The sequence below is a fragment of the Chionomys nivalis genome, chromosome 3 (assembly GCF_950005125.1).
Source record: "Chionomys nivalis chromosome 3, mChiNiv1.1, whole genome shotgun sequence".
NCBI classification, from domain to species: Eukaryota; Metazoa; Chordata; class Mammalia; order Rodentia; family Cricetidae; genus Chionomys; species Chionomys nivalis.
The window spans coordinates 81,187,945-81,202,546 of NC_080088.1; the positions used below are offsets into that span (position 1 = coordinate 81,187,945).

A 14,602-nucleotide genomic window follows, 5' to 3' on the forward strand; every position below is an offset into this window, starting at 1 on the left:
GTTAGTGGGTTTTCAGAAATTAGTGTTACTGTTGAATTCTAATGTTAAACCACAGTGGTCCAATAAGATCTAGGGGGTTACTCCATTTTTTTGTATCTGTTGAAATTTGCTTTGCTACCAAGTATGTGATCAATTTTAGAGAATGTTCTGTGAGGTGTTGAGAAGAAGGTATATTCTTTTGTGTTTGGGTGGAATGATATTTAGGTGTCTGTGAATTACATTTGATTCATTTATCTGTTAGTCTTCTTATTTCTCTTTTCGGATTTGTCTGCTTTATTTGTCCATTGGGGAAAGTGGGGTGTTGAAGTCCCCCACTGTTGATGTCATTAGAATCATATGCAGTAGGAATTTCTGCTTCTTTCATGGATATGGAAATTCTTCCTTTGCTACACATCTTATGGTTGACATATTTTTATTTGACAACAGTGTATGTCCACATGGTTGCAACTTTATAGCTCATGATTCTTCAACCGGTGGTTTCTAAAGAAAAATTTACCATGAGGATAGATAATTAAGGGCACGGGTGAAGTCTGGAACTTCACATGAAGATAATCTGCCTCCCATTCACATACCCCAATTTATCCCATAGATCTGCAGCTTAACTTGTCCTACTTGATTTAATATTTCCAGCACATGGATTTTTAGTATAGACTGTATTTTGGAGTATGTCTTTTAGAATAATGCTAAACAAGAACACATCAAGTTTTGTGATGAACTCTTGTATCCTTAGTCTAAGTAAAGAAATGTTTACGTGGGCACTTAATAAACTCTTTCCTTTCATGACAGGGAATCTTGACATTCCAGGATGTGGCAATTGATTTCTCTCCAGATGAGTGGGACAGCCTCAACTTTGTACAGAGGGCTTTGTACAGGGAAGTCATGTTGGAGACCTACAGTAACATGGTCTCTGTGGGTGAGATTTTTACTTTCATGATTCCTTCTTTATTATAATTGTTTCCTACAAGTATGTTTTACATCAATGTCTGAATTGTCTGCCTCACTTTCATTTGCCATTTAATAAAAATCTTGGAGTTCATTATGTAGAACACAATGTTTTGTGTAACTTCATCTTTTCAATGTATTCCTGACTCCTGGAGTTGACATTCATCATTCAAATGTTCATAATGCATTTTACTTTTCAGACATATCATAGATTATATATTAATTTGCATCTTAATGATTAATAATGTGTTTGCATTTGATCCAGTAGTTATTTACAAAGAAATTCAAGGTATAAAATATTAACAAAAATGTTTTTGATTGTGTTAAAATATTTGGAGATAGCACTAAGAAAATCATAGTTGGAATTTTAAATTATAGGCCATCTTATATAATCAGTATGGTGGTTTATGAGAAATCCATGTGTTTTATTGTTTTCCAAAGTTATGGTCATAGGTCTCTTCTGATATGCAGGTCTTTCAGTGCCAAAACCAGACCTGATCAGCTTTCTTGAACAAAGCAAAGAGCCCTGGAATGTGAACATAGGAGAGACAGAAGGCAATGAACATGGTAAGCCATAATGAAGCATTGACACACGTGGGAAACCTAGGGCATGGAGAAATTCTGCCCTGATGTGGGATGCATGGTGTAGGAGGTCCTTTTGTTTATGTATTATTTTCATTGGTTAATAAAGAAAGAAACTGCTTGGCCTGATAGGGCAGAACTTAGGTAGGCAAAAAAGACAGAACTGAATTCTGTGAGAAAAGCAGAGTCAGAATGAGAGAGCCACCATGGAGATGCCAGGTCAGATATGCTGAATCTTTCGTGGTAATCCAGGACCTCATGGTGAACACAGATTAATATAAATGGGTTAAATCAAAATTTGAGAGCTAGCCAATAGGAGGCTAGAGATAATGGCCAAACATTATAATGTTTTAATTAATTTAGTTTCTGTGTGAATATTTCGTGTGTAAGCTATCCAGGTAGCCAGAACAAAAGGCTCCCTCTCCCTGTAACAGATGCACAAATATTTCTACCAAAAATTATGTAAAAATTCACATTGAATGATTATTCCAAATTACTTTATAAGTCTCAGTCACATAAAATGACCTAAAATTCATTTTGAATTAGTAAATTAAATTATGGTATAAAGCTGAAGTAAAATGATTTGTTGCCATATCTTTGAACTCCACCAGGTCTTGAAATTAACAATATTGAAATGAATATTAGCATTAAAAAGTTTCACAATGTTTGAAGGAGTATTGCTCTGTACCTGTTCATGTCTGTTTGTCTGCTCTCATGAAAGAAATACATGGTTTTCACTGTTGTGTAGCCTCACATAAAATCAGAAAATATAAGTCTTATAACTATATTGTATTCATTTTGGAAGATTGTAGATTTCATTCTTTGTGTCAGATACTATAAAACTTAAATGTAACTTTTTCTATTTCTGCAAAATATTCTTTAGAAATTAAGAGTTATTTAGGGTCATACATGTTATTGGTCTAATTTAATGTCACCTACTAACCTCTGAATATCAAAATTTATATGTTAATTTCCACATATATGTTGTATATGGACTTGTTTTCCTTTGTGTTTTATATCTGTATTGGAATTGGTTTGGAGAAACGAATTTGTATATCCTCAATATTTTACTTTTAATACTTTTATTAGTGATTTAAGAATACCGTGCAGTGTCATTAGACCAAATTCAACTCTCCACTCTTCCCATGTTCCACTTCCTCCAGACATCTTTGGTTTGTTTTTTCTGCTTCTTTTTTTACATTCACAGGGTTCAATATGAAACTCCCATAAAATTCTGAGTGTTGAGACTACATGGCCTACAATATGGTTGAATAGTAAGGAGTTACACATTCTTGAAATCAACATTATTTCCTTTCTCCAAGTATCTTTAAGATAATAGTAGCTTCTCAGCAAGGCATGAATCTCCTGGCCTCTTCTTAGTGTCTCCCAATGATTTTAATCTGGCTTAGGATTGACCAGGTCTGATACATTCTATCCTAATTACTTCAGTTTATATCGGCAACTGTCATGTTGTGTACAGAAAGCACTATTTTCTTACAGTCATTCATGACTTCCTGCCTTGTTATGTATTATCACTCTGTGTTGAATGAGCTCTGAACAGTCCATGGAATAAGTTTGCTATAAACATACTCATTAAAATTAAATATTATCTTGTTGTTTGGACCATTTCCACCTGTGAGTCACCTTTAGTTGTCAAATTCTGCCAGACGTTTGGAAATGAAGGCTTAGAGATGCAACAGTCTATGGGTAAATCAATAGGACATTAAAAATAATTTTAATACTAAGCAGAATAATGATAGTAGGTGGTACCTTATATCTTTTAATAATGCTTCTTGAATTAACATGAATACTCCTCAAATTATTCTACAAAATAAAAACTGCAGAACACTGTGAAATTCTTTTCATGAGGACAGTTACCTTGATACCTAAACCATGTATACACCCAAAATGTAAGTGAAATATATGCCAATTTCATTATGAACATATATACAAAAGTCCTCAATAAAATATTTGCATCCTATATCCAAGCACATATCAAAAAGATAATCGACCATAGGCTTTACGTCAAGACATGTAGGGTTAGATGAAAAATTCAAAATCAGTAAATATAATCTACCACTTGTACAAACTTAAAGTCAAATTCCAGAAGTTCCTCTTATTAGATGCAGAAAAGCCTTTGACAATATTAGCACCCCTTCTTGATAAAGTCTTGGAGATATTAGGGGTATGAGAAATATACCTCTACTTAAAAGATGCAATTCACAGAAAGTGTATAGCCCACATCAAACTAAATGGAGAGAATTCAAAGCCTCTCCATTAAAAAAGGGAACAATGCAAGTGCACTCAATCTCTCTATATGTATTCAATACAGTACTTGAAATCTTAGCTTGAACAAGAACTCAAATGAAGAAGATCTAGAAGTGATTAATAGCAAAGGAACAAATCAAAAGAATGTTATATGCAGATGCTATGATTTTATGTATAAAAGACTCTAAGAACTTTATGAAGAAACTTGTCCAATTGAAAAACACTTTCACCAAGGATAGGAATGCAAAATTGACCTACAAAAAGCAGTAGCCCTCCTATATACAAATGAGAAAAGACTTAAATAGAATTCAGGGAAATGATACCTTTCACAATAACCTCAAAAATAGTTTTGGCTAATTTTAACTAAAACAATGAAAGACCTTTATAAAACCTTTAAGACATTGAAGAAATGAATTGAAAAAGATATTGGAGGATGGAAAAATGCACATGCTCAAGGATTGGTCAATTGATATAGTAATATACTGATTCAGTGAAAATCCTATCAAAATTCTAACACAATTCTTCTGAGATCTCAAAAACACAGTTTTCAGCCTCATATAGATACAAACAAACAGAAACCTCACAATAGCTTAAACAACCATGAAAAATAAAACTATAAACAATATACCATTCAGAGTTTTAAATTATACTACATTTTTTATAATAATTAGGTTTTGTATAATAATGGTATGGGTAAAAAAACAGATATATTGATCAAAAAAATTGTAGATAATAACTTATGTCCACTCATCTATTACATTCATTTTGTAAAAGAATCTAGAAAAATGCACTTGAAAAATAAGAGCATTTAATTCTAATCTTACCTAAGCTGTTTCCAACAGACCATGAGTCCCCAAAGAAAAAATAAATTTTCTCCAAGTGATTCTCAGTGGGGATAAAAGTAACAGGAATTCCCCATAACCAGCACTTAAAGTATATCACCAACACAACTTATGGAATTCTTGTACATTCTTTTCCCCTCATAATGTATATTTTGGGAGTTTATTTACTTTTATTTTTGACCATACAGAATCTTTATGTACATTACACCTTCTAGAGTTTTCTTTGGCTTTGTTTTATGCAATTTTGTGGGTACAAATGTGTGTCTTTCTCTCTATAAATACTGTGCTTTTTCTTTATTTCCCATTCTTCTCTTATCCTATCTGACTTCTTTGATTCTTATTATATTATTTTATTGTTATTCTTTAGATGCCTATTTATTTTCAAAGAAGTGACTGAAATTGGGTAAATTCAGACATAAGTTAAGATGGGGATGATCTCAGGGCATTTGAGGGATGAAAAGTCATAGTCAGAATATATTTTATGAAAGCATCTATGTTCTGTATAAGAAAAAGAAAAAATATATCTCAGATAAAAAATATCAGTCCTAGTGAATTTCCTTGACGTCTGAAATTTTATGGATATCTTCCTTGGGGTATACATGATTCTCTGTAGACCGCTAGTAGTAACTGTTTCCAGTTCATCATTTGTTCTTTCCTTACTAATTAATATTCTGTCTAATTTCTTAATATTACTCATTTTTTTCATTTCAAGGGATTGTACAAATGTGTTAAATCCATTAAGATAATGCAATTTTATGAGTGTAATTTTTTGCACTTGGGTTATAGTCTTTGTATTAGTTACTTATTATCTATTGCTGTGATAAAATTCCAAGATAAAGGCAATATAGAGAAGAAAGATCCATGATGATGAATCAGAGGTAGCAGTTGGCAAGGGGGTAGAGCAGCAGTGAGAGGTCCCATCTAGAATCACAACAGGAAGTAGATAGCTTACTGTTGTTATCAGAAGGCTTTAAAATTCTTAAAGCCACTGTCCAAGGGCATAGGTGTTCCAGTAAGTTGATACCTCTTTATCCTGCCCATAAATATCCACCAACATTAGACTATGTATTCAGATATCTGATTACATGGGATCATTTCACTCAAACCACCATAATCTCATTTATTATTATAAAATTGTGATTGGAACCTCTAAGATAACATAAGCTTAATCCTTTCATTTTTATAATGTATTTAATATATGTTATAAAAGATATTCTAACCATTTACATTAAGAAGATTGTTTCATTAGAATAAATGATTTGAAGTTTATTTTATATAATATGCCATCTTGCATATATGTCTACATATATATAAAATTGTGTCACTTATATATCTGAAAAGGTTTCACCTAACTATATTAATTCAGATAATCATATATTTGTCTTTCTTCCAGTTTTATATTATCATCAAACACGAGACTTATTTTCACAAGAGAATAGACAAGATTGTATCCAGAAGTTGGTATCAGGAGTAGCTGTAAGTAGTGACTTTAAAACCTTTCATTTAGGGATGATTTCAATATTTGGTGAAGAAAGAAGAGAGAATGGATTATGTCATAATTTAAATAATCTCTATTCATCAGCCATCCTGGGTTGTACTAGAAATAAAGGTCAATAATTTCTACCTTATCTGAAAAGATTTCACCTTAGATCGCTTACAATTTCAGAAGCAGTTTCTTCAGTAAAAAAATACGAATAAATTTTAAAGCATTTTTTTCTACAAAGAATATTTAAAAACCTAAAAACTGAATAACATGTATTCTATTAAACATTCATTAGAGTTTTCTCAACAAAAAATACATTTTGTTACAATCTATTTGTGAGATAAATGTGGGAAGTTTTTCTCAATCAAATGAGACTGAAAATATATCATAGAATTTTCAGTCATGAGAAACGTTACACATTCAATGATGTTATTAATGCCTTTCCTAGGAACTCTTAGAAGAATAGTTTCCAGAATCCTCTTCTTAAAGGGACAAATTCCCAAAAAGTTCATTATATAAGTTCAAATTCCCATTATATAAGTTCATAGAAGAAGGCTATTTTTCCTAAGAGCCAATACATACATGATAATCGTAAGGATAATTTTGATTGTAACACAACTTCTTTTTGTTTCAGCATGACCAGAAACAAGGGAGGCATTATATAAACAATCAAAATGAAGAGAGACAAAACAATTATATAGAATGTGGAAGGTGCTTCAACAGATATGCATGCCCCACTATGCATAAGAGAATTAATTCCAAAGAGAAGGTAGGCAAATGTAAAGATTGTGGCAAGTCATTTATCCGTCATGCAAACTTTCAATCTCACCAGAAAATCCATACTGGTGAGAAACGTTACAGATGTCAAGAATGTGGCAAGTCCTTTACCCAGCTCTCAAATCTTCATATTCATCACAGAATTCATACTGGTGAGAAACCTTACAGATGTCAAGAATGTGACAAGTCCTTTACCTGTGCCTCAACTCTTCTATCTCATCAAAGAATTCATACTGGTGAGAAACCTTACAGATGTCAAGAATGTGGCAAGTCTTTTGCCAGGGCCTCAAATCTTTATGACCATCAAAGAATTCATACTGGTGAGAAACCTTACAGATGTCAAGAATGTGGCAAGTCCTTTACCCAGCTCTCAAATCTTCATATTCATCACAGAATTCATACTGGTGAGAAACCTTACAGATGTCAAGAATGTGACAAGTCCTTTACCTGTGCCTCAACTCTTCTATCTCATCAAAGAATTCATACTGGTGAGAAACCTTACAGATGTCAAGAATGTGGCAAGTCTTTTGCCAGGGCCTCAAATCTTTATGACCATCAAAGAATTCATACTGGTGAGAAACCTTACAGATGTCAAGAATGTGGCAAGTCTTTTGCCAATGTCTCAAATCTTCATAACCATCAAAGAATTCATACTGGTGAGAAACCTTACAGGTGTCAAGAATGTGGCAAGTCCTTTACCCAGGTCTCAACTCTTCACACTCATCACAGACTCCATACTGGTGAGAAACCTTACAGATGTCAAGAATGTGGCAAGGCCTTTACCCAGGTCTCAACTCTTCACACTCATCACAGACTCCATACTGGTGAGAAACCTTACAGATGTCAAGAATGTGGCAAGTCCTTTACCCGTAGAGCAACTCTTTACATTCACCACAGACTCCATACTGGTGACAAGCCTCACAAATGTAAAGAATGTGGCAAGTCCTTTCACACAAATTCAAGTCTTAGAAAGCATCACAAAATGCATGTAATGGGTACATTTCATGAAATTTCTTAGTGCACCTCACATTAATTCATTGTACAGATCTTCAAGCATTAGCCAGCTTATTTCACAGACTCACATCCTTCAATTAATTTTCAAATCTTGGTCAATACTTAGACAGCTATGCAGTTCTTAGGAATATAGAAACATTGTATCCAGACTTGAACTTTATTGTCATCAAACATTTGTTGTAAACGGATTTTATATATCATTGTAAACATGCTATTAAAGAATTAATTACTATGAATAGGTAAATATTTCTAGTAGGAGTAAATTGATCAATAACATTTCTTGACTGTATGTTAAGATAATGTGTGATAAAAACAGCCAATCTCAAACTAGTTCAGATTTTGATGCACATTTAATTTCTTGGAATATGGTTGCTTATGTAATGAGATTATACTTTATATAAACATTATTTTCTGTGAATTTTTTGTGACTCTTAAATAAATATTAGCTTGTTTTAAAATTCAAGTCTTGTAATTTCTGACTTTGCAACAAAACCGTTGCATTTTGTCCCATTTTTATTGCATTTTTTTTTGATAGTCTATTCTCTAATAGTAGAGTATCGTAAGTATGAACACTTCCATGGATGAGCTGGTAGGACAGAGATAGACACACTACATAGATTACTTTAAACTTTGTATAATTGTGGTTCAAATCAGTGTGAGGTAGATGGAAGATATCAATGGGCATGGAAAACTGGACAAGGAAAAATTACAAGTGTTGCGGTTCCCTTGACCAGCAAGAAGGATGCAACACCGGATCTCTTCCTGCTGCAGTTTATTCAGGACTTTATTCACAACTTCTTTCTCTTTCCCTTTCTCTCTCTCTCTCTCTCTCTCTCTCTCTCTCTCTCTCTCTCTCTCTCTCTCTCTCTCTCTCTCTCTCTCTCCCTCTCCCTCTCTCTCTCTCTCCCTCTCTCTGGGCAAACCTCTCCAAGCCCTTAAATAGGCACAGACCGCCAACCCCAGATTGCCAGGTGGACACTGCCTATGGGTCCACGCATATGCAAGCAGCTGACAATCATTGCATGATAATAGCATAAGTCAGGCCTAGTTGATATTAGGAGTTGATTATCACAGAGAGCACTCGCTTTCGGGATCGCGGAGGGCGGGAGCCAGCACCATCAGGTGCGACTCCATGCAGCTCTCTACACATAGCCATCAGGTGCGACTCCACGCGGCTCTCTACAACAAGGAAAAACATCAAAGAACTCTAGTCATTTAGGAAAGCAGGGAGTGGGAGTGGTGGCTTTTCCCAAAGAGGAACACATAAACTGGTTGTCCTGTAACCAACAGACAGCCCTGAAAACATATAGAATAGTAACATTGCATGGATTGGTCTCCTTGTACTTAGGAACATATGTGTATACAAATTTATGTATAAAAATAGCAATGCATGAATAAAGGACATAAACTTGGAAGAGAACAGAGATTGTGGTTTATAGTGGAGTTGAAGGTAAGAAATTGTAATTACAAAATTAATCTTATTATTCTGTACATTTTAATTATATAAAATACGTAATGTGTTTGTATACACCCCCTTGTTTCCTTGTTATACTCCCTCCATCTAAAATATTTGCCCTCATAGTTCTGGAAAATTTTTTCATCCTCCTTTCATATTTTTCCTAGATTACATTTATGAGAGAAGACATGTGCTATTTGTATTTTGGAGAGTTGTCTATTTCTTTACTTAATAATACATAGTTGCAACAATTTACTTGAGACAGTAATTTTTTCTACAATTTTATTCACTGATTGATTATCATGCATTATTTATGCATATTATGTTTTCTTTATCCATATATTTAGCTATATTGGTGGTTATCTAAGCTCATTCCCTGAATCATCTATTACATGAAGTGCAATGATAACAATTACACACAAACTCATGCACATATATGTGATTCAGCATAGTGAACTCACTATGATAAGTATGCATATTTACAAGTGATTCAGCTGGTATGTCTATGGTAAATTTTCAGTCATAACTATCATTATAGTATCCACAGTACCTGGGATGTCTTATTTTACAATGACCATAGCATATTTTTCCCACTTCCTTTGCAACATTTAGAAAAATTTAGAGTTGGAAAAAAATGTATTCACTAAAAAGGCACTCAAAGCTGGAATTATGGAACACTCCAAATATTATTTCACTTTGTAAGAAATGCGTCTTGGACCCAAGAAAATGACCACAAAATCTAGAGTACTTGAGCCAGGTTATAAGTCCTGTTGAAAATGTATTGTAATGCAAGTGGTTGCCATGACTTAGCTTGAGTGGTCAGAGCTTGATCTCATATTACAAGATTGGGTAATTCAACATGGTCCACTTGGAGAGCAGAAAGTACTTGTGAGTAACTAGGGTAACTTTTCACACATATTTGTATTTCATATATATGTTGGCATTTGAGATACTGTCTTAGATATGCTGATTATGAAAATTGTTTTCAGCATGTAGACAATAAAACTCTGCTCTTTATCATCTACCATACACAAACTGTCATGGATGTCAAAATGAGACCTGATACCCTACAAATTCCAAAGGACACAGTAGAGAAAATCCTCCAACTTTTAAGCACAGGTAAGGGGTTTCTGAATAGGACACTTGTCCCATAGTACATGAGACCATAAATCAACAAATAGGATCTTATGAAATTAAAACTTTTTATTTCAGCATAAGAAAATATCATTTAAATGGGGCATACAGAATATGAGAAAATCACTGGTACAATGGTGATGTGAGAGTTATTGTGTATTTCACTTCCTGCTGCTCTGGTGAGGCCTGCACTCTAGGTAGGAATTAGTACCTGGCACTGTGTCCATGGTCAAAAGACCATGGCTGGGTGAGTCATATATTCCTTTAAGATGATGCTACTGTTGTTACTTTGTGTGACAGGAGTAATGATTTGTAAATATTTCCATTTCTATGGATAGATGTCTTCAGCTGTCAGCCTTGGTCAGAGGTTCTTCTTTATAGAGTACACAGCAGCAAATGCACAACCTCATAATTTCAAAATGTTGGAGTGCCCCTGAATGCTCATTCCTAAACGGGACCTGGAGATCATCCATTTCCCCTAGACACAGCGGATGTCATGGAAGTGGGTCCTGAATGTCCTGCCTGAGGGTGAGGAGGACTGCTGTGACATGCTGTCTTCGAACATGACATAGCCACTGCTCACTCACAAGAACTGTGATCACCTGAAGCTTCAGGTGACCATGTTCAGAACTGACTGTGAATATCTGTCTTAAACTGGACAGCTGGAGGAGACAGCCTGCTGGTGAAAGAAAAAGCCTCCTAAGCCTTTGTCTCAGTACAGAAAATAAAAGAAAGCTCAAAGATGGCCATTGTATTATTTATCAGTTCCCCATTTGTCGTGACCGCCTTGACCAGCAAGGAAGACGCAACACCGGACTCTTCTTTCAGCAGTTTATTCAGGAACCTTGAACAATCTTCAAATACTGGGGAAAGCCAACCCACAGCTAAAATAGCCCCTGGTTAGCCAGACCCAGCAAGCTACGTGGGAAAAGCAGATAGGTCTAGGTACACGGAAGCAAGCCACATTCTCGGTCTAGGCCATATATGGGATGGTATGTGACTTAGACCACCTTCTCAGTCTTAGCCATATATGGGATAGTACGTGACTTAGAGCACATTCTCATGAGGAGGTGATGGGTGAAAGCCAGCACCACCCTCATGGCACTGCACAGTGCAGCTCTCTACACCCATTTTCCCCCTTTCTTTATCTGTGTCATTCATATTCCTTCAAATTAATAAGTTTATTGAGATTAATACAGGAATATAGGTACAGGATTGCTTACAGGAGTATGAATAACTCAAGTCTGTAGTATCACACAGGCTCCCATCAGAATGGGAGACTCAGGCAAACTAGAACCATGAACATGTCTGCATGACTTGTTTGCCACTGACTGAAACAGAGCTTCTCATTTCTTCAGTTCTCCTTACTTACCACCTATGTAAATTTGAGAGCAGAAGATCCTTATTAATCTTTTAGCTCCAGCCTTCCCAACCATGGTTTAAATACTGAGTCTTATGAATGTCCTTCCTCGTTCCATAGAACTTTGTGAGACTTTAGGAAATACTCCTACTTAGGGAAGAACACACCTGTTGAAAATGCCATATCAAACAGTGAGTCTGTAAAGCATCCATGCTAGCTATAAAGAATGATTGGTTTACATTTAGGACTGTACAGCTGCATGCATATATGTACATGCATGTAACAGCAATGAATGAAAAGAGAGGTCATAAATGAGAAACAGAGCAAGGGAGAGTGTAGGGAGGGTTTGCAAGGATGAAAGGGAAGAGGAAAATGCAATTCTAATCTCAAAAATAACAGAAACTATTTATGTCAAAAAGGGAAAATTGTTACACAATACTTGACCCTTTCCTTAAAATGTTAGTTGGTTCCACAAGATCACCATCTACCATAGAGCTCTGCAAAGACACTAAAGCTGCACACCAGTCCTGAAGTCCCTGGTAAAGAAAACCTTATTGTTCACCTCCTCTGTAAGCACAGCTCCATGTATCATGCTCAGTGACGCGGTCATAAACACTGCTTCTCTCATACATAGTTTTTCAGGAAAACCTATCATTCATCATCTTCCAGTCCATGATATTTGTGAGATCTCTGATAGTGATAACCAAGCATTCTGGTGCTTCCTTTGAGCCAGTCCATCAGAAATGATTCATAAACATTGCATTAGATTATGTACCTTTTTGTCAGGAGGTTTAAGTAAGTGTGTGACCTTTATTCCCACTTCTATAGCACTCAGATTAATCCCATCTGTTCTCATAGCCTACACTCTCATGTGTCAAGCTTTACCAGAATGTTTCATTGATTTTTTTGAAAGTCTTTTGTACTTCAGCAGTTGAGAGACAGAACACTCCCTGACTAAGATAGTCTATTTGCAGGCCATTATAAGGTTCAAAAGCAAGAGCTAGCGAGGATTTTTCTTTTCTCTGTATAAAAGGCTGCACCTAAGTGTCAACTTCTATCACCTTTATTCCAAACAGAGAGTTACAAAAGTGGCATCTTCTATCACTTTTATTCCAAACAGGCAATTTCATTGTAATTATATACAAGTGTACTGAATTTTGTCCTAAGAATTTTAATGGATACTGCAGTTTCACATATGACCTTGATTCTTTATCTTCCATAAACCTTCTGATTTATGATAAGTCTGTTTTTTGGCTTTGTTCACATCTTTCCATTTCCATTTAGAAAACTCTACAGATTTTACCTCTTGACAAAATTTACTTAGTGAGAAAAAGTTTTTGTGAACTTTGTGACATAGAAGCAACAAAAACTGAATATACCAATTCATTGAATTTATTATTTTTATCACATTTTTCATATAAAGAAACAGACTAAGATAATGTGTTTGTAAAGTTGTTAGATTTTTCTCTTTTGTTTTAAGAACGACTTACTTTTTTTTTTATCCAAGACCCTTTCCACAATACTTTTTAGTGTCACAGAGTCAGAGATTTAAAGAATGTTACATTTAAGCAAGTATTGGAGAAGATATGGCTTACCAATATTTTGGGTGTGAAATTATGGAGAATGAAAACCAGATGGATGGATGGATGGATGGATGGATGGATGGATGGATGGATGGAGATAGTTAGGTGATAGATAGATAGATAGATAGATAGATAGATAGATAGATAGATGATAGATAGATGATAGATAGATAGATAGATAGATAGATAGATGATAGATAGATAGATAAATGATAGATAGATAAATGATAGATAGATAGATAGATAGATAGATAGATAGATAGATAGATAGATAGATAGAAGATAGAGTATATACAGTTTCCATATTTTATTTTTTCCACTGGAGGAAGGATGGACTCCTTTTCCTATATAGGTCAGAGAACTAGGTATGGGTGAAGAACTCAGAATTTTTCTTCCAGTATCTGTAGTTTCTTCAATCTGGGCCATTTATCCTGGAAATAGCCCTCACATTTAGTTCCAATCCAATTGTTTCTCAGTGGTCTCACTATTAATTAAGACTGATATGTGAGGTTAGGTGAAAGAAATACTGGCCATTCAGGCAGCCCTGGCATTTTAGGCACCTCAAAATCTCTCTAAAGAAATTCTCTAGGTTTTGTGTAGAACTCCAATAAGGAATAAGGAACCCTGGATACAGCAGATAATACAGAAATGTTTGACAAAACATGATGAATTCTAGCATGGTGATACAAGTTATTGTAATGTAGAAGCAAGCGATTCTGGTCCAGAAAAATGTAACATGCTAGATACTCTGAAAATAAAATGTCAGCCATTTTTTGTTCCAGAACTGAGGACCAAACCCAAGGTCTTGGGCTTGCTACACAAGCACTCTAACACTGAGCTAAATCCCCAACCCTTAACTTTTATGGACATATTTTAGAGAAAAGTAAGAAAGAACCAGAGGATTTAAGACTTATAGTGGTTCCTACCAAGATCTGATGCCAGCTTATAGACTTTCCTAGAATGTATTGAACTGATCTTGCTTGTGTTTGGGGGATATCATTGCGTAGAGAGGGGTTTCTAGCATTGAACTCACCAGCCCAAAGACACTCGATTAATTATTAGCTTATAATCCTATCAGGAAGGAGGAGATACAGCAAGTTGATGAAATGAAATGTAGAGGTACCTGCAGTTGAAAGGTTCAGATGAGGTGGTTCACTTCAG

The 14,602-nt window shown here is 35.0% G+C and overlaps 1 protein-coding gene across 1 annotated transcript in view; it reads left to right on the forward strand.

Annotated features, from left to right (window-relative positions):
* LOC130871351 (zinc finger protein 850-like) overlaps positions 1-7,912 on the forward strand; it is a 169,464-nt gene extending 161,552 nt beyond the window's left edge. The window contains exon 10 of the mRNA XM_057764696.1: positions 6,950-7,912. Coding sequence (XP_057620679.1) covers positions 6,950-7,912 — 963 coding nt within the window. The remainder of the gene's footprint in view (positions 1-6,949) is intronic.
* Positions 7,913-14,602: the final 6,690 nt, after the last annotated feature.